We start from the raw sequence: 22,061 nt of genomic DNA, 5'->3' as shown, positions 1-22,061 counted from the left end.
AACTTAAAATGTAACATTTGTGACTTTGTTTCACATAACTTTGTGACAATAATAGTTTCTCACAACTAAAACTTTAAATATCACAATGTGTCTTTATATCTCACAATCTCTTGTAACTAATTCTGCCACAGTTTGACTTTAGATCTCACTTGTAACTGTGACTTATACATTACAATGTAACTATATCCGTTTCTGGTAACTGGTTTCTTATAACACAATGACTTTATAAATCAAAATTGTACATTTGTTTCTTCTAACTGTAAAGGTTATATTCTGTCACAGTTTAACCCTATATTTCAAACTGACTTTTCCTTCTTGTAACTCTAACAATGTAATATTACAATGCGACTGTTACTTTGTTACTTGTAAATCTGTTACGTTGTATAATCTTACACTTCGTTTCTAACTAATTGCATTACAGTTTGACTTGAACTTTCTATTGAATGTTGTAACTTTCCTATACAAATGTGTCTTGTACCTGTAAAGTTTTTTCACATTATAGCTATTTTTACCTTGAGGAGTAAAAAAAAACTATTCTGTAACTTAATACTTGATAATGAATGAAAAGGTCTACCATGTACGAATGCTCTTCTTTAGTTGGAAGGCCTAGATATCTCTCTGAGAAGGCAGCACCTGAAAAACAAAGTTGAATCCATTTTCACTCTGTAGCGCAATGCAGATCACACCATAACATCCATAACATGGATATGCTTACAAAAAGTGGTACCAGGATATTTTGATATATACCATGGGACTGAATGATTACCATATCACACACCATGGTATTCTGAAGCGCTCCAAAACACTTCAAAGAATGTACTTCAAAGACTGTCCAATAATATTGTTCTGCCATAGTGTGTGGAGCTGGAACTCACTATAGAGCTTGAAGTCTGTGATGGGAGCCATGACAGCGGCACATTTGAACGTCTGATCGGTTGCCGTCAACATCTTCAAACCTAAATAGCCACCGAATCCCTGCGAGGACAAAAAGAGGCTGATGCCAGAGCTCTGCAACTGAAGACTAAATTCAAAGTACATATCTTAAGTGAGAATATGATGCAAGTCTACAAAGGGATTCGTTTGCTAAGAAGATGTGTATAAAAGAGATGCCACAAGAGGCAGGGCGTTAAATCCATTTGGCCACTTTTAAGTTGTTATTAGAAACGACGCAATGCATAAACCCTCCTTAACCACAGGAAAAATATATTTATATTATTACACATTATTTCAATTCATTTTAATTGTCCTGGGGCTGTTTTTTTGACAGCGTTGACAAAGTTAAAAATTCAAATGTAGTGCGATGAATGTCTAACTAAACTTTTAGGCCATTTAAAAAGAGGCTAATGACACTAGAATTATAATTTTACATCATCCTACCTCCTACACTGCTTCTAAAATAAAGTGGAATTAATGATAAAAAACTACATTAACCATGTTGGATTGTAGTTCTTTACCTTGTTTTGTACCATTGTCATTTTGTCCAATTTCAAATATTCTTCCACATCAAATACAAGTTTTTAATGTTTTGATTCACTTTGAAACGCACCGATTTAGTTTATATGTTTTAATGAAGACTTTTTAAAAATCCCCATGGAAAAAATAAATGGGAAAAAACACTCCCACAACCAACACCATGGAAAAAATGGGTGGATACAGCTGCACTTATTAGCTTGACTGTAGGCTGTTTACAGTTTCCAACTTGCAAAATCCAGCTATTTATTCAAATGTGACTCATCCAATCATAAGTTAGAACTTATCAGAATATATATTTTACCTTTCCATAAACAGCTATTCTTCTCCCATCAATGTACGGCAACTGCATTAACCATCTGAAACGAAACGGGGAATTTCAGGTGGCATTTAGAAGTTATGATAAATGACTGTTTTTTATAAGCAGCCAACGTATTAACTCCGCAGAGACATAAACATCGTTTTTTTTTTTTGCCTTGAGCAAGAAGTGGGTTAAATTAAATTAGCCAAGCAAGTGTTCAACAGAATATGAAAGAAATCTCAGCGTCTCCTTCAGAGCGTGAAGCATTTCCTAATCAGATATTTTGCGTGCGAAATGACTTTTCTATTATAGGTATTATTCTTAATAACTGGAATGAGGGAATGACTCACTCCACTACTCCAAGCTTGTCTTTAATGCGCAGGGAACCTAGCTTGCGAGGGTCCAGGGTGCTGCTTTTCTGTCCCTGGGAGATTCGGCTTCTGCTGTCGATCCAGGCCAGAGCCACTCCATGCAGGCTGGATAAAACCTCCGGCCAGCCCAGGGCAAACTCCTCCGTTACCGACTGCCTCCCGGGAATACTGTCACTAAAGGTGCAGAGGACGGATGGATGGAGGTGTTGACGCATAATGTCACGTTGCAGATTAAAAAGACATCAGCACACTGATCTTCATTCGGTTAATGTGCTGGCACTTGCTGAACACTTCTTGCATCTCAATCGAGCTTGTGTATATTGCTTATTAATAACGCGGCATTCATAAATCATGTAGCCTAACCAACTACAGCAAGGGAGAGGAGAGTCTTAACTTGATTTGCATTTCCACAAGGAGATACTACTGCTTGCAAGGCAGGAAAAATAAGTTTTTGGCAAGAGTAAGTTTTAGGCTTTGGTGGACATGTCACAGGCTTTTTATTACAGTATACGGCCTACAATAAAAAAAATGAGTAAGTTAATAAGTAGGCATCTGTTCACCGTGCTACATTTTTGTCGCATAACCTTCCAACACTGCGGTGGTTCAGCAAGTGTTCGATTTTTTTTTTTTTAACCTTCTGCATTTTTACTTCAACTTTGTGTGAAATTTAAATTTAATCTGTCAAGTAAAAAAACAGATGCTACATGTCATAACTGGTATTACTTCTGGTTTATCAATCGCTTTGAAAAGTGCATTGCATTGTGGGATACAGAATGTAAGTTTCATACATGCCAGAAAGACACCAATCACAATTCAGTAAGCAATTCTGTCATTATGAGGAGCTGAATTATGGTTATTATGCTTTAGTTATATTACATTACTGTGGAAGCTCCTTTCTACCTCAGAATAAACAAAAAGGTTTCTGCAACTTTTTAAAACTGTGACTTTACAAATCTCAAAATTTGAAATAGCCACTAATTTAACATTAAACTAACATTTTACAACGTTTTACAGCATTTTTGATCAAACAAAAGCAGCCTTGATAAGCTTAAGAGTCACAAAACTCACACTTTTGAATAGTAGTGTCTCACACAATGCAGTCTTTTATATACATTTTATCTCAAAATTGCCTGTCTCATTTTTACTCTAATGCAACAATGGGCTTCCATACAATACAATACTGCCTTACTAACAGCATCATACAGTGAGGGGAGACGCTTACATGATAATAAGGAGAGGATGCAGGTTCCCCTCATACCCAGGAGGCAGGGACATCTTCAGATCTAGGTCTGTAATTATTCGCAAAGGCAGTTAAAACAGAACAAATGGCCGTTTCTACTGTATCATACTGCAAGGAAATCTGTGCAGCATCTCATCAATATTCTAACCACTGGCAAATGAGCTCCCACGAGCCTGATGGTTTTTAACAAACTCTCAGTAATACACACACACACACACACACAAACAAACACAGACAGGGTACCTGATACAGTACATAGGTTATTTATATACACAGATGTCCACACATGCAACACTCCCCAACACGTCACACAGGCAAAAATACACACTCCGCAATAGGCTTCCCCCAAAGACACCACTAATGGTACAGCTGTGAGCATCCAATTAGCAAAACCGAAACAATTATCTGATTGATTGTTAAATCTAGTTGGCTTTGTAAAAGGTTGAGATCAATTTATGCCGAAAGGAGGAATGCAATCAGTTAGTTAAGGAAGCTTTTTACCACTATTGTCGAAGGAAAGCGTCTGGAAAACTGTCTCAGAGATCCTCTTGGTTTCGAGAGACATAGCGAGGAGGCTGTTGTCTTCCACCACTGTGTATCCTGCAAGAACAGAACACAGACTTAATCGTTTTTTGGCATAAGAGCAGAACAGTTCACCACCTTGGAGTATTTAAATGCAACACTGTGAAATAATGAATCTAGCGAGATAATAAAATTCAAGCGGATACCTTGAAGCACTTTTTGATTTTTTCAGAGAACACTTTCACTACAACAAACTCTGAAAATACTCACTAGGGTGCTTTCGTTCTACAATATATTCTATTTTTTCTCAGAATCATATTGGCAATTAAAGTTAGGTGAATAAAGTAGTGCTTGGGTATTGCTATGAGATCATTAAGGTGTTACATGTACTTTATGATATAATAGTCTTTAGATATGATTTCTTCCTTCAATGTATGTACTGTAGTTCAAAAGTTTAGATAAAGTTTCTTATGCTCACTAAGGCTGTATTTATTTGATCAAAAGTACAGTAATGTTGTAAAATATTATTATAATTTAAAAGAACTTATTTTAGTATATTGTGAAATGTAATTTGTTCTTGTGATGCAAAGCTGAATTTTCAGCATCATTACTCCAGTCTTCAGTGTCACACGATCCTTCAGAAATAATTCTAATATGCTGATTTGTTGCTTAAGAAACATTAATTGTGCCATTATATTATGTGCCATATATTCACTTGTGTGCATTTATGCATTTCAAAAATCTTATTTTTTGACCCAACTGTATTAGCAATTGAAATATTAAAAATATTAATTTCTAAAAATATTAGAAAAAATAAAAATATTAATTCTACTTACTGGAAGGGTCACTTGTGCTGTGAATGGTTACCTTTGGGACACCTGGGCCTGTAAAAGTAGAAAGATGAGCAACATCTTTTTTTCATCAGTCTAAGCGTGTCTGCATTTGCGCATGAGATACAGTCTTACCCAAGCAATAGAGGGTAAAGTATGTCCGATTGGGACTGAAGTCTGCTTTGAAGAAGCTGCATCTCTCAAACAGGTTGCATGTTAGACACTGTCGATGAAACACTCCTCCGAGCTCCACGCTAGGAAATAAGCAAGCATTTCATTATTACGCAATTCACCATCAATACTATCAACGACAATCAAACTTTAAATCAATCCTTTTTCTGTTTTCGAAATGTTTCTGACCACAAATGTGATCCTGGAGGACAAAAGCGGTCATAAGTAGCATGGGTATATTTGTAGCAATAGAGAGCAACACATTGTATCGGGCAAAATTAATGCTTTTTCTTTTATGCCAAGAGTTATTAGGATAATAAGTAAAGATCAAGTTCTGTGAGGATATTTTGTAAGTTTCCTACTTTTAATGCATCAAAACTTTATTTTCGATTAGCAATATGCATTGCTAAGGTCTTCATTTGGACTGCATTTCAAGAATCAATGAATCAATTTCAATGAATGACATGAGAAAAAGTGATAGAAGAAAGTCGATCACGAAGAATGACATGGGAAAGGGTTTTCAGAATATAAACTCCCATTCAAAAGGTCAATAAGTGAGTTTTTACAAATTTAAAAATGCATTTATTTGATTACAAATGCACAATAAACTATAATAAAAAAACATAATATTGTTAAATATTACAATTTACCACAATGTTTTCAATTTTAACATATTATTCACAAAATGCAATTTATTCCTATGATGGCCATTACTCCAGTCTTCAGTCTAACGTAATCCTTCTGAAATTAAATGCCTCCGTATTGGTAATCAAGAAACATTATTATTATCAATGTTGAAAACAGCAGCGCAATCCATATGTGTTCAAGAGAGCGGCATTTATTTAAAAAAAGGAAACATTATAAATGCTCTAACTGTCATTTTGATCAAAAGAATGCATCACTGATGGACAAAAAATGAAATAAATAACTAAGCAACAGCATGCATTTTTGCTTTATATTTATTCCAGTACATTAACACACATACACAGGCTAACTGTTTTTTTTTCTTTTATCTACTTCCGTTAAACCCAATGCCGGACCTTTGCACTTTCCCCATATTGCTCAGATAGTCGCAATAAAAAATCTATGAGAACTTGTGGCCCACGGAGAGCAAGTGAGAGTCTTAAAGCATTAATCAAAGGTTAGAGAACACCCTTTAAATCGTTGTGAGGCGCAGCACCTCCCCCTCTGCCCGTCTCCTTTTCAACCTTCTCTATCTCTCTCTGCCTCTCACTTTCTCTCTCTCTCTAAGCTGCTGTTGCTGTTAAATGAATTAGCTGGGCTTCTTGCCTGGAGCTCAACAGAGGGGAAAAAAAGTCTATCGGCTTTTCGCAAATGTCCCCGAAACACATCTCAGACGCAGACTGCAAAGATTTAACCGATTGCAACACGAGTCGTCGATGAACACACGGACTCAGAAACTGGACCGTCAATGCGGACGCGAAATATAAACATCTAATAAGGACGCTGATATCCAAAATCCATGAACATATTGAGAAAGTGAAATACAACACAACAGGGTGTGCAAATGCTGTCGGATTGATTTAGATGCAAACGCACAGCACAGCATGAGAGGCGCAGAATTCCTAGACAGTGATGATAAAATACTCAATTACAGCATAAAAAGACGCATCGGTTTGGGACAGAACCCACCTGTATAAGTGTCTGCTCTGCCGTGACTCCTCCGTACTCAGAAAATAGCTACAGGGGAAAGACACATTAAGAAAATCTGAAAAGGTTTTTGAGTTACTATTTGTAGACAGTCATTTATCCTCTTATAATAGAGTCTACTTGCACGTACGGCCTGCATACTAAGTAGGTTTGTAGCGGTTACGCACGAAAAGTAGTTAAGTCAGTGACGTTCATGCATTTCTGTCAGAACCAGATTAATTGTGAATCATTGATTTGCGGGCCTAAACTTCGATTTGAGCTATAGATCTGACTGCTTATAAATATTCATTGGGAGGATGAGAAAAACATTTTTTTTTTTTTCTGTGAAGTTGTGACTTCTGAGATATTCAAGAGGGCTTGTTTTATGCGGCTGCAATTAGAGAACAAAGCCAGAGAGAAAATGACAGAGTCATTACAGCCATTTCAACATTAAATTACTGTATTAATTTTAATTAAGTGCCATCTTTGCTGATTCGTTGGGTTAAATAGGATCGCTAGGCGTAAATAATTCAATAATTACTCATATTAGGTAGTTCGGTTGACTATGAGGTGCTTTACGACACAGTCTTGAGGCTTTCGAGATGAAACGGTTTGCTCATAAAATTCGATCTGTCATACATTTTATCGTTCTCCTCGTCAAGGGCGCACAGTGAGGTTACATCCCAGTTTCCTGATGTTAGAAAGCGAGGAGAAACAGAAGGAGTGGAAGTCTGAAGAAAAATAAAGAGAAATAGATAAAAAAAAGTTTAATAGAGTTGTAATGGAATTCATGCTATATGAATTTTATATATATATATATATATATATATATATATATATATATATATATATATATATATATAATATAAATAATAATTTAATATATTTAGTAATATAACATAACAATTTAATATATTATTTAATATATAATTTATATTACTTATGCAATAATATATTTAGCATTTTACTGATAAGGTGGGTTAAAATCTAAGTCTATAAATTAAGTGGAAACGTAACTTTTTATTGAAATCAAATGTCTAACATTTTTAATAAAGAGAAAGACTTTACAATGCAACGGGGAGACACACAGAAGTTCAACATCGCCCCCACACGTCCATAAAAAGTCACATATACGCTGGGTACTTTGAGTTTCTAATCACGAAGTTTATGAGGGCATCTAATTTCATTGTGCATAACGTGAGTATGAAATTATTCCACCCACAGACCTGAGCGGGGAGGCTGGCAATGTGGAGAAACTCCCCACGGGCCCCTTGCTTGGCAGGAAGGATGAGGTAAAACAGGGAACCATCTGCCGTGAACAACGGCTCCTCCTGTAGGACAAGCCACCATCAATATACTTTCCTCCAACAGATCAGCCAGAGACGACACCATTTTGATGCAATTCATTTCTGACCAAGCTGGATGCAGCTTTTAGGAACCAAGGAACGCAGCCTGAGAATTGATTACATGCCTCCCTGGAGAGTGAGAGAGAGAGAGAGAGAGAGAGAGAGAGAGAGAGGGGCTGAACTTACCTGCCGCTGGTTGTTGTGCCAGAAGTCCATCGCCATTTGGTGCTTCTGAAGATTAAAGATGTTTTAAAAGGATTAGACATGTCATATATTATAAGCAAAATATGTGCTTAAATCATTTGTTCTCTTCTGCCTGCCAGGGAGAGTTGTACATCATAACAAACTCCACGGCTAACGCAGAGTTTCAGTCAATCCATCATTCCCATTGGCATCGCATTAAGGAAGTGCATGTTTCATTTTTATCTGCAGTTTAGATGTGCTGTCAGGAACATATAGAGCTCTACATCTATGACATTAGGCTGTGAACTTTATTTAAGATACAAGATACACATTTCCTCTATTTTTACATTTAGATTACTATTGCCTTCAAACAGCATTTTTTCATATTGTACATTATCATTTTGCTATGCCTAAATTACCTGATAGCGTTTAGAACGACTGCCTTTCGGTTTTTATTATTTAGACAATTAATATAGATTTTTAATATAAACCATTAACTGCATCCACCCACATATTCACATAGGCTAGAGTTCCTGAACTATTTTCACAAGCATTTTATCCATAAAGAGGTCAAAAATTCATACTAAAAAGTCAAATCTACCCACATTTAGATCAATCATATCATTATATTTACACTACCATTAAAGTGTTTGATGTCAAAGAAAGGAATTTCCATTGAAAGTGACAGTAATAATATTTATGTGTTCAACTCTATTCATAAATTAATCCTAAATATTAAAACACAATATTAGTTTCAATAAAGTTTCAATATTAACTACATCAAATGTTTTTTGAGCACTATATCAGCATATTCATTGAATTGAAATCAGAAATCCTGAAGGACTATTGAAGAAAATTCAGCTTTGTATCACTGGATTAAATTGCATTTTAATATTTATATAAATAATATTTTTATATTTAATATAATTAAATATTTTACAATATTATGGCTTGACTGTTATATATATATATATATATATATATATATATATATATATATATATATATATATATATATATATATATATATGTACATAACATTACATAAAAAATGTTACAGATTAAAATGTGTGTATATTTAAATATTAAGTAGTTTTTTTGTTTCGATTAAGCTAAAATCACTTAATAAATGTCTTGTGGCATTGACAGAATCATCTATCATCCCTTAACAACCATAAAGCGCATAGACTTGAGAGGTTTATACATTATTGTTAAAAATCAATTTCTCTATGGGGGAAATGAATGCGATTTTTACTTTCGGCGCCCGACAGTTGCACTCTGTTATGTATTTCAGCACAGCTCCCAATGCCTCCAATTATAAAGCACTGTTGACAGATTTGTCAACACACAGAGAGCAGAAATCAAACAAGCACAGCACACACATCTCTGTCTGACGCACTTGCATCCAGTCACTCACAAGCACATACATAAAGAGGGAGTGACCGCATTAAAACAGACTGCACATTAAAACTGAGGCTTAGAAGTAAAGCTGAGTTAGTCTTTCACGCCTCCACAAGGAAATTAGGCTGAGCCGGCAGAAGAGAAGTAAGAGATTCTCTGCATGTTCTGGGCAGAATAAGGAATGAGAACGCGATCGATGAACACTTTTTAGGTAAAGATACCCAGCGGGCTGCAGTGGATGAGCCGGTAGCCTCTCACCTCCGAGCAGGCTCCTGTCGTGGCCTCACACACACACAGCACGGACTGGTTCTGGACCCGGTTCAACCAGCGCACAGTCAGGCGCGTGCTGCTGATCCAGCTCACCATAGAGATGTAGCTATCTCTAGAGAAAGAGGAGTAAAAGAGAATGAGAGAGCACAGCGCATTCAGAATCACTACTTTGATTATTTATTAAGGTACTATCTTGCAAATGAAAATTTCAGTGCATTTTAGACCGCCCCGCGCAGGGTTATTATAGTTAACTAATGTTCATTTAAATTAAATACCAAAAATCGCACTCATTTTATTTCAGCTACTTGTCAAATGCATAAATAAATAACTAAATAAATATAAATAAAACTTACTCTTATAACCTGTAATAAAAGGTCTGTGTAAAGTCAATTTTGAATTGTTTGCAAACACGTTATAAATGTTCAGAACTGCATTGCTGAAACAAACAAAAGACTGAACTGTAAAATACTTAATGGTGGAGTTATACCGTTAAACAGTTTTTCATCTATAGAGGGAGATATAGAGAGCTCATTATGCTTTGAATCGCTCTCGCGGTACTTTGAGGTCAAACACTGATCTTTCTGCACAGCGCTGCTTCAAGCCGGACACACACGTGATAACTAGAGCGCATAAGCATCAGTCTTTCGTCCATTCAATCGTGAGTTACCGTCATTACCGTTAGATACTACAGCCTACAGTTTGCTGTCTAGCTATGCCTTTCTCACAATGCGTGGTTGCTATAATTTACAAACAAATGAGCTTGGTCTCCTTAAATCAAGCTGCTTGAGGCAGACAGTTGAAGAAGACTGTAGCTTTGCCGTGAGTGGGCGTGGTTTCAGTGCCGCGAACGGACACGCCCACAGCGTTTGAGAGAAGAGAGGACGGTTTATTTTTTTCAAGATTTTGGTAGCTTATTTTATTTACTTCTCGTTTAGAGTTCAGATTTTTCTGTGGTGTGACAAATTTAATAATGACTGTACAAGGACTGTAAAATAAAAAATAAAACGAAATAAAAGAAACTAAAATCTTTGGCAGTATCTCACTTATACTAAAATAACAACACTGCACCCCAAAATGTAATTTGCATGCCTTGCAAAACTGATTTAAAAATGTATTCGTTCCAAACCCATACAGTTTAAGATATTTTGGATGAAAACTGGGAGGCTTGTGACTGTAACATTGACTGACAAACAACTGCCACTTAAGTGATTAATGTAAGTGATTAATGACACAATTTTCATTTTGGGGTGGAGTAACCCTTTTAATGAAAAATATATTAATTCAACTAACAATTATGTGTTCAACAGAATGTTTAGTTAGTTTTGATAGTTCACGAATACATAAACGGAGCACTTTATTGTTTCCCATGTACGTTTCCCAGGTTTTAGTGGGATAAATTTCTTTTTAGTATTTACATTTAGTCACCTAACAAACACCTTCATCCAAATCACTTTGCAATGAGGAACATTACAACCAATGTTACAGCCTTGTTTTCTATTTGTTAACACATTGTGATGTTTAATGCTGCTAGTTCTCTAGCAAAATGAGACTTTAAGCTCAAGGGACTAACCTTGCAAAATAAAGGTTTAATTAAATCACGCTCTCGGGATGATTTTTCACCAGGAGGAACTGAAAAGTCGATTACAATCAAGGACAAAAATCAGCCTGGAAGCTATGCTTGGAGTGAAGATTCATTTTCCAGCAGGACAAAGACTCAAAGCACACAGCAAAAACAATGAAGAATGGCTTAAATACAGAGGGTTGGTATTCTGGAGCGACACAGCCTGAGCCCAGACTTGAATCCAATTGAAAATCAGCAGTAAGACCTGAAATTGCTGTCCACTGGCATTCTCCATCTAATCTGGCAGAGCAGAAGCATATTTGCGCTGAAGAATGGCCAATAATTCTACAATCTAAATGCGGAAAGCCAACGCCAACAAGCCCGGGATGATACAAGCCTGCACTTTTTGCTATGGGACTATGTGCAAAGTATTAAAGGGGGTTGGGGAAAACATAAAAAAGAAATCATAAAAAAATTAACTATTAACTACAACACTTTATCACTGCAAATGTAATAAAATCTTCACTGAGTAACATCAAATCCCTCTCAATAATCCATTGCACAGTGTTGCCTCAGAGCAACAACCCCACTTTCCTCAGTTCGCGAACGCATGATGCATTTAAAACGCCAATAAAAGGTTTAATAATGAAGGAATTGCTTTGAATAAACTACTAAAATCTTTATTTTTGTCGCTCTGCATTCATTTCGAAGACTTATTCTGGCATCATGCACAGATTCAGATGCTCACAAAAGCATGCGTTCATATTGTTCATCCATTAAAAACGTTTGTTAGAAACTAAGCTTGATTTTTTTATGCATATCATGAATCGCGTAAAAGTGTTTTTTGCCCACAACCAACACTGCGGCACTGAAATGAATACAAACCGTTTGCAATGTTTTTAACATTTAATAATACATCCAGTAGGCATTTTGCCGTGTTTTTAGGAGGGTATAAAAAATTAACACCTCTATATCTATAGCCTGTGTGCTGCATCTGCGCAATTGTGGACACACAATAATTAAAGATAAACTCCACCTGCTGTTGTGGGAGTCTGGAGGAATCATCTCTAATGTGTGTGCTGGACCATATAAATTCACCACAAACAGACTGGCTGATGGGATTCTGGAACCCGCCTGTACAGAGCAAATTATTTGAACATCATCAAATCAAAGACTAAATGCTCTTGTAGTATATAAATAGTGCATGTATTTGCATTAACGATTCTATATAATCTTGTTCTGTGATATTGGAGTCATTTTGAGGTTATTTTGTTTTGCAAAACGAAAAACCTGTCCACTTTTCTTACCTTCGGATACGGGTAGAGGACATTAGAAGGGTAGATCCCGCCCAGGAAGTGATGTATCTCCATAAAAGGAGTTGCTGAGTTGTTAATAGACAGATATGCCAGACGCGCTCCGTCTTTTGCCCACCAGAACGCGGGGTATTTGAGCAGTATCTCCTCTAAATTTTAATAAGGTGAGACAGAAATGAAATTTTGATGAGGCTAATTAACCCGTACGTAGACCCACGCAGCTTATCATAAATCTCATTTACCTATCTCATTGTGTATTTATGAGACCAAATGAGATAATAATCTCTTCGTGAATACTGCAATGTCTTCAAGGGGTTGTCAAAATTGTCTCAAAGAAATACATAAAATGAAGGCGAATCATTAAAGTGATGGACTGCAGTGCGAGTGTTTCGAAGGGGACAACACGTCCGATATCACTGACCCTCGTAGGTCCAATCAGACAGTCCATTAAGCACCATTCCGTTTCTGCCCGTGGCTGTCAGACGCATCGCTTTGCTAGAAACATCTGGCTTGTAGTAGATGTCATTTTCAAAGACAAAGACCTAGAGTCAACAAAGAGACACCGGCAGAATTAATATAGAGAGATGAAGCCATAATATAAAATGTTTATAAGGATATTCAGGGCTGAGTGCATATAAACATTGAAAATTACAGCTTGATAGTTATTTTAATGCTATGGCCAATTTTGTCTGAAGAGATAATAAATAAAACACTAAAAACAATTAAAGCAGTCCTTTTGAATGCTACACATGAATTCAACCATCAAAACTTTACATATGGTATGAAAATGGATATTCATTCTGAGATTTGTTATGCACAATATAATATGTTTTCATAATTATAAATATTATAATATTTTTCATAATAAAAATTATATATATATATATATATATATATATTGTGACAAGTCGGCTGCCCTCCTCTTTATTGTCACCATCATGTCCTTTATTCGCCGCCCTTCACCAACGGGAGTGGGTGTGTTCGAGAAGGAGGGGCGTGGTATCGGCCAGGTCTGGCGGCGTGTCAGACAGTCCATTAAGTCACCGCCGCCGTTAAATGCCCTGCGCGCCTCTCCTCGGGAGACCGGTCTCTTCTGCCTGCACGCTGCTGTCAGGTGGGTCCAGGAATAGACCTCACCCCGCCATCTGGAAGTGCTTGTAGGCTAGATGTCATCCCACTTTCAAAGACAAAGACCTATCGGACTACACTTAGAGACACGGCCTCAACCTTCACTTTCCCCTTTGGGCGAATGGATATTAATATAGTTAATAATAAAAAGAGGCCTGACGCCACGCCATAATATAAAATGTTTATAAGGATATTCAGGAGCTAGACGGCACAGTTGGGTGACATCATATAAACATTGAAAATTACTTGCTTGATAGTTACCCGGTGGCTTTTAATATAATTCCCGGCCAATTTTGTCTGAAGAGATAATAAATAAAACACTAAAAACAATTAAAGCTGGAGTCCTTTTGAATGGTAGCACATGAAATTCGAGTCGGCTGCCCCTCCTCTTATTTGTCACCATCAAAAATATATGGTATGCAAAATGGATATTCATTCTGAGATTTGTTGCATGCACAATATAATATGTTTTCATAATTACCCCCGAGTCATGAGCACAAATAAGAAAGCGACGGAGACGCCGCGGAAGAAGCCGCCGCCCCTCGCGCCCCGGACCAGAAAAAGGGGGCGACCGCGACCGCCGGACTCCGCCCCCTTATATACCTTCACTTTTCATAGATATTTGGACAAATTATATATATATATATATATATATATATATATATATATATATATATATATATATATATATATATATATATATATAGCTATTTTATGTAATATATAAACATAATTTTTTCTTAAATATATACATGCATATATGTGTATTTATATACATAATAATATATATATATATAACAACATTTACCATTTTTGTCAAGTTTAAGTCATGCTAAAATAACTAAATAAAAAACTATATGGATTATATTTACACTATAGTCTACACTAACAAAAGTGACAAAAATATATATTTAAACAATCTACATTAAAATATTAACAATAATGACAATAGTATAAAGATAAAATAACCCAATATATTCAAAATATTTTATTTTGAACACAGCATAAAAGTTCATTAAATAGACAAAGATGGACGGTGGGTTCGTTCCTCACCAACTGGTTCCCTTGAGGTCCCCATGCTGCATACTGAAGTACAGATGTATCCTCCTCCAATGGGGTGAGGTCTGTAATCTCCCTAAGACAAGTACACAAAAACACACACACACCAAGATTGAACAAGATTGAACTGTAACTTCACACAGTACAAAGATTCGTCAGGTTCTCGGTCATTTTTAGAGTGCTTGAAAGGGCTTGTAAAAAACAGCACGATGCAGATGCAGAGTTAATACAAAATGAAAGTGAAGTGTACAGAGAGGCAGGGGTCTGGTCATGCAAATGAAACCACAGCTAAGGCTAAATGATCGGAGAATTCTGCCAAAACAAGCAAATGGGCTTCAAGACATTTATTAAAGTTTCACTGCTGTTTCACAACCACAAGCAAAAAATCTCAGGCTTTTATCAACAAACAGAACACAGCAAATCCCCGCCAGGGCATTCAATAAAATTCAGGTTAGTGTAAAAACATTTCATCCAGCAGAGACCTGTCAACTCCAGAACCAACAGTACCTTTCCATACTTTTAAATATTCAATGCCTGATGGATAACGCTGGATAAAAGCACAAACGCTGAGGGACCTCTGGACTGGTTTTTGGTTTTTGAGCACATGCCCAGTGCAGGCCATGCAGAGAGGGACCTCTGTCTCTACCTACCCGCTGGCCACTGTGTAGATTGCAAAGGATGCTGTGAAGGACTGTGAGAATACCTGGAAAGGGGCAGAGGACATGGTAGATCCCTAAATTGTACATAAACACATGTGTATGTACGGAATTGCATACTACCACATAAGCTTTCTGTAGCACACTCTTAAAAATAAAGGTTACAAATCTATGTTTTTGCAGTGATGCCATAGAGACAAAAACAACTTTGTTTTGGAACCTTTTGGGGAACAGTTCCTAAAAAGAACTATTTTGAAGCACATTTTAAAAATCCGACTAAAAAGACCTTTTCTGCATTTTCATGGATGTTCAAGGTTCTTCACGGAAAAACTGAAGCCAATATAGAAACTTTATAGTTAAGAGTATGTATCTCTTGTGGCCGCATTCAAATTTACAGTATGCATTGGAAAGTTCAGGATTTCTTACTTAACATGCCGAATTGTCCAGTACAAGAATGCAATGCAATGAGTTCAGCTTGACTTTCCATTTAAGGAGTGAAGTTTGTTTGGGGATGGTAAGATTTATTTGTAATTTTGTGATCAAAACTAAACTAAATACTGTACAGTAATATTGTAAAATAGTATTACGATTTAGAATATCTGTGTTATATTTAAATATGTGAGCCTGGGCCACAAGAACAGTCATAAAGCTCTGATTTTGATCAGAAAGATACAACTATTTGAAAAACTGGAATCTGAGGGTGCAAAAAAATCAAGTATTGAGAGGATCGCCTTTAAAGATGTCCAAATGAAGTTCACAGCAATGCATATATTACTAATCAAAAATTAAGTTGAAAGAAATAGTCACAGTAGGAAATTTACAAAATGTTTTCTATATTCATGAAACATGAGATTACTAAATATCTTCAGGATTTTTTGCTATGAAAAAATAATGACTCATATAATGCAATGTGGACTACAAATATACCCGTGCTACTTAAGACTGGTTTTGTGCTCCAGGGTCGCATAAATGTAATTTAAAATGTAATTTATTCCCATGTGCAAAGCTGAATTTTTCAGCAACCATCAAGCTCAAGCAACATTTCTTATTATTATAAAATGTAAAAAGAACAAATTACGCCCTGTTGATCTGAGACCATGTGAAAACAATGTAACTCAAAGCTATTTTTTCTTTTTTTTTATCATTCTATTATACCATTTTGAACAATAGTCTATGCATACTGTGTAGTATGCAGTAAGCTTGCATTCTGAACAAAACACAGGCTCACATTCAGTTTGAACCACTCATAATCTCTTTCATTCTCTCACTGCATGACAACGCAACTGTGGATTCTGGTTAATGGTTCATTTCAATTTCAATTTCAAGCTTCATTCAGCTGATTCATCTGAGGAGGACCGTGAACAAAAGAAGCAATTCTTTAGAAAACATTTGAATTTATTTCACAATCGGTAGCTGGAAGCTATACGGGAACGATTGACTCCTATTAGAACAGTAGATCACATGTATGAGGTCATATGACAGAATAATAGCAGCATTCGCCCAGTCTTAATCAGTGCGATCAGTTTGGTCAATATCCCTCAAAAAAAACTGCTTGCATAACATCCACATATCAGCTTGAAACCCCCTCCATTGGATCGGAGGGGGATGACCTAAATCAATAGACGTGTCCTTCGGGCCTCTAAGGACAGCTGTGCATTTCGGCAATACGGCAGGATAGTATATTACAATGCATTTGGTTATATGAAGATATATTGATCAGTTCGGTCTGTAATGATTCGTATTTTACGAATTTATTTTATTTAAAATTAGATGTATCGATCGCTGAAGCATCGGAACAGAACGCAGTGTGACGACAAGCCTCGAACTGCACTCGTTTCCCAAAAGCCTAACAGGATTGAAAGTCATGCCCGGCACTGCATACTAAAAACAGAACAGCTGACTGACACACCGTTCGGCAGCCACGTCAAACAATCATTTCATTAGAAGGAACGTCTGAGGTCAGCAAGACGTTGCTTTTGGAAGAATTTAATACTTTTATTCGGCAAGGATGCATTGAACTGATCACAATGTTGCATTAAATAGATCACATAATCTTATAGGATTTCTATTCCAAATAAAATGTTATTCTTTCAATCCTTCGTTTATTAAAGAATCCTGAAAAAATGCATTAGATTAAAAAAAAAAATTTTGATTAATAGAAATTTGAAAAGCACAACTTAACGTGCCCAAGTAAATGATTACTTAATTTACTATTGATAAATTATTAATTACTGAAAAAAAATATTTAAACATGCAATGAGGCCATGTGAGAAAAATGTAGCCCAATGATATCTGTGTATTTTTATTAAATAGATCACATTTAGGAAAATATTTCTATAGTTCAAACAAATACTATTCTTTTAAACCTTCAATATTTTCAAAATTGATGAGGAAAAAAATCTGCATATTAGAATACGTTCTGAAGATTGTGAGACACTGAAGATTGCTTAAAAAAATTAGCTTTGTCATCAAAAGAATACATTATATTTAACATATTTTAACATAGAAAAAAAACATATATATATATATATATATATATATATATATATATATATATATATATATATATATGGACTTGGACTTGGCCTTGGACTTCTTCCAAAAATATTTAAATCTTTCCAGCCCCAAGCTTTTTAACAGTATTGCAACTCAATATTATAAAGACAGACCTAAGATTGTGTGGCAGGTGAAAGTGTCCAATTTTGAGTTTTCACACATTTTCCTCTGAGCATATAAGACTGTGTGTGTTGATTATAAGAGAAAAAAAGATTGGTTTCCTGCTTTGAGTCATAAATACTCTTTTTTTCAAGGATACACAAAATTAATATCCATTCGGCAAACAGTAGGAGAAATATTGCTAACGTGGGAATCTGCATCATTGTGACACTGGCATAGTAATCGCACTAATTTGCTCAATAACACTAAGCGCAGTACTGATGCCCACACAACTCTCAGTGCCAAAAGTGCAAGATCTGCCCTAGTTTGCCTTCCCGCCTGCCTTTTTTTCTCTTTCATTCTGTTCTCTGTTCTCGCTGACTGTAAAATCTTTTGATTCATGTTCATCACAACACATCCTCCTCTGCGCTTTCAGTCTCGGGTTGCCCTGGTTCACAAAATGCGTACCTCTTTATTTCTGGATCTCTGTGGATGCTTTCGCTTTAGTCCTTTAACTTTGACTTCCTTTCTCATCATTTACTCAGCCTCGTGTCACTGCAAATCCGAATGACATGCCTTCCCTGGTTCTTTCCAGCTGCTTTTTCTATGCAATCACAATAACTGAAGCTTTAAAGATTTGAATGTGCAAAAATGATTTTGATGTTAATTTTTTCTTACATCTTCTTACAGTCGCATTTAGCAGATTAGAACTTGCTGATAGTATACTTTTTACAGCAATATGAGCAATTGAGCAGTTAAGATTTCCTATACACTCTCTCTCTCTCTCTCTCTCTCTCTCTCTCTCTCTCTCTCTCTCTCTCTATATATATATATATATATATATATATATATATATATATATATATATATATATATATATCCTTTGCAGTATATTGCTTTACATATGTGTACTCAATGCATGTGGATAAAGTAGGATGTACTGCATAATATATCACTGGATCATAAAAAGAAGCAGATGGTCATATATGTGAAAAAAAAACAGGACAAAATTTACAGTGATATCTGCCAATACTTTTCCCCTCCAGTGAGCTTTTAACGCTGAGCCAGTGAGAGCTAGAGAATCAAATCGGTTTCCCAAAAAGCATTTTAAGCCTAAGAAGATCACAGTGAGCATTGGTGCCAACAGGTTTGATGATCTACTGCTTTTAGGAAACTAAGCCAAGACTAGTTTTGTGAACCAGATCGACCAATTCATCTCAAAAGCCTTTCTCAAGTCAGATATTTCTCTAATGAACTCTTACGAATGTGCCAAGGTCCAGGTGTCGAGGCATCAGTGCGTTCACACAAAATCTTATGACTTCAGATGGTTTGGAAGAAAGGGTATGAGTCATATAATATATTTCTGTGATGCTTTTGCGCCCTTTCAGAAGTTCAGAAGCCTTCTTTTGTGTTCTACAGAAGAAAGAAAGCCATACTGGTTTGAAATGACATGTGGGTGAGTAAATGATGACAGATATCTTGTCTTTGGCTGAATTATCCTTTTACATTTCCTATATCTCAGTGTCTCTGTATCTTTTGATTTGGCTCAGACTATCCCTCATGCTGTCTTTGTCAATTTCTACCTTACTCTTTCAATATATATTTCTCCTTCGCCTTCTATTCCTTTACAACACTCACCTTCCTTCCCTTCCTTTCCCTTTTCCATTTTCTTCCTTCCCTTGTGATTTTTACTATACTATTCTGATGTCCCCTTTTATATTTGCCTATATCTCCCTCCTTCCCTATCTCCCAATCCTTTCCTTTCCAATCTCTCCGCACACATTCACGCATCCAATTCATCCCGTCTCTATGATTGATTTCGATTGGACAGCATGATCTAAGGGCGACTGCAGATCACATCATTTTTGTCCTCGTCTTCTTCAGTCGCCGTAAAGCCTCCATCACCCCCCCCCCCACCCCGTGTGATTTCTGTGCCGCTCTGAGTTCAGTTGCTTGAGCCGCAAACTGCCTCAGTCAGCACATAATCTCTAGAGATAGAGGAAAAGAAGGGGGGATAAAGGAAGAGAGACAGTGATTGTGACTAGAAGAGGTGGAGAACTAACAGAGAAATCCTGTGTTTCCCTGCAGATGTGACCACACAGATTGGCTTCATTTATCCTGTAAGACAGGAACCAATATCAAAGTAAAGAAATGAAAAATTCCCTTTTTATGACCATTACGATTTTTTGCATTGTGACCATTTTTTATGATAATTCGGCATTTTTTTCCCTTTTCACAAAAACGTATTTATAAAGTATTTATTATTAAAATGGTCAATTATCGCTTTGTATAAAACGTCATTGTAGCATCTGTTGCATTGGATTACACCTTTTTCATATTGTTATAAAGCATTGAGGATAACGGTTTACATTGGTTTACATTTGGCAATACATTTACATGGGCAGTTCTTTGCTCTCAAGTTAAGCATCACAATTTTTTTCATTATATGAACTGCTACTGTAGGAGCCACTGTGTATATTTTTTATTACATGCAGCATATATTTTGGATATATTTGCATGTATATACATTTATATATTTATATTTTATTTCATATTTAATATAGAATTATGCAATATAACATATTTTCTGAAATATATACATGCATGTGTGTGTATTCATATATACCTAATAAATATACACATCACACACAAATATATTATTTATATTTGATTTATCGCAATTTATTGCATTTAATCGGTTGACAGCATATATATATATATATATATATATATATATATATATATATATATATATATATATATATATATACACATATATATATATATATATATATATATTAGGGTGTAACGATATTCGTATCATGTATCGAATGGTTCACAAATGTATAAGATTATAATAAATAAAAACGATTCATCATTCATTAAAATAAGGTAGTGCTTAATTGTCACAAAATTAATGTCACACTGCAAATAATCAGTAATAGATTTAAAATGTGCATTGCTTTTAACTACTATTCTTTATGATCTTGGGATGAAATGACATGCACTAAATTGAACCACTGGAGACAAACACACAATACACAGCCTATTTTAATCAGCAACAAAAAGCAATATTCACAAGAGACTCCGAGAGGGAGACCGCGAGTGCAATTCAGGAGAGGGAGAATATGGATTGTACTGTCAGTGTTTTCACTCATTGCCTGTTTTTTCCTCTTTACCCTGTTTTTTTCTTCTATTACTCACGTCTACGCCCTGTTTCATCTTCCTCCTTTGAGAAGAGAGAACACCACTGCAGAGATGATTATTTTCTGAAGAGGAGGTTCGGCAGGGGGATAAGAACTACAGATTGCTGTGGTTGCTCAGACAAATAGCCTACAAGTTGTTTATTTTCAGGCTGTTACTAAAACCTGCTGTAATCACAAAGGCTTGCCCCAGTGTGATGCTCATTACAATTCAGTGCCAAGCAGCTCCTCTCCTCTGTTTCCACCTCTCCCACTGCCTGTCTGTATCCCTCCTTCTCTCTGTCTGTACTCCCCAGCTCCTCCGTGTTAAAATATTCTATTCCTTCCACGTTTGCTGTTGATCGTAGCAGCGTTCTGTGTTGAACATGCTGCAGAAATTATGAACGATGTAAGCGGTCTCTCCTGCCTGTCTGAAAAGATTTTGTCCAGTACAGTAGATAAAAGATGTAGCTCACTCTGGTAGCAGTGGCGCACAAAAAGCCATGTACAATCATTATGCAGTTAAAAAATTTTTATGAAATAATAAGTGAATAAAATAAAATTGCAAATATGAAAAAATAAATGTGACATTAAATGTGACATCGAAGTAGAAAAAAGTCAATATTTTAAAAAACGCATTACATTATCTTCCTCTAGATAATAAGACATTAAAAATAGATGATCCTGATGATCCTTTTGTAGCAGTTCTTGCATGATAATTAAAAGAGCAGGTTCTTAAATATAATAAGATA

General features: G+C 35.9%; 1 protein-coding gene across 3 annotated transcripts in view; it reads right to left on the bottom strand.

Moving 5' to 3' along the window:
- LOC122329248 (inactive dipeptidyl peptidase 10) overlaps positions 1 to 22,061 on the bottom strand; it is a 40,486-nt gene that overhangs the window by 1,543 nt on the left and 16,882 nt on the right. For all 3 annotated transcript variants that reach the window (XM_043225444.1, XM_043225443.1, XM_043225445.1), the window contains 18 exons: positions 15,467 to 15,519; positions 14,811 to 14,892; positions 13,051 to 13,171; positions 12,624 to 12,778; positions 12,353 to 12,450; positions 9,744 to 9,867; positions 8,088 to 8,132; positions 7,782 to 7,886; positions 7,195 to 7,286; positions 6,559 to 6,606; positions 4,870 to 4,988; positions 4,741 to 4,788; positions 3,884 to 3,982; positions 3,365 to 3,431; positions 2,122 to 2,316; positions 1,775 to 1,829; positions 876 to 975; positions 575 to 633 (listed from right to left, as the gene is read on the bottom strand). In XM_043225444.1, the coding sequence (XP_043081379.1) occupies positions 575 to 633; positions 876 to 975; positions 1,775 to 1,829; positions 2,122 to 2,316; positions 3,365 to 3,431; positions 3,884 to 3,982; positions 4,741 to 4,788; positions 4,870 to 4,988; positions 6,559 to 6,606; positions 7,195 to 7,286; positions 7,782 to 7,886; positions 8,088 to 8,132; positions 9,744 to 9,867; positions 12,353 to 12,450; positions 12,624 to 12,778; positions 13,051 to 13,171; positions 14,811 to 14,892; positions 15,467 to 15,519 (1,665 nt within the window). The remainder of the gene's footprint in view (positions 1 to 574; positions 634 to 875; positions 976 to 1,774; positions 1,830 to 2,121; positions 2,317 to 3,364; positions 3,432 to 3,883; positions 3,983 to 4,740; positions 4,789 to 4,869; positions 4,989 to 6,558; positions 6,607 to 7,194; positions 7,287 to 7,781; positions 7,887 to 8,087; positions 8,133 to 9,743; positions 9,868 to 12,352; positions 12,451 to 12,623; positions 12,779 to 13,050; positions 13,172 to 14,810; positions 14,893 to 15,466; positions 15,520 to 22,061) is intronic.

The sequence above is a fragment of the Puntigrus tetrazona genome, chromosome 23 (assembly GCF_018831695.1).
Source record: "Puntigrus tetrazona isolate hp1 chromosome 23, ASM1883169v1, whole genome shotgun sequence".
NCBI classification, from domain to species: Eukaryota; Metazoa; Chordata; class Actinopteri; order Cypriniformes; family Cyprinidae; genus Puntigrus; species Puntigrus tetrazona.
Note: the sequence above shows the minus strand (reverse complement) of the source record. Positions and strands in the feature narration are given on the sequence as shown.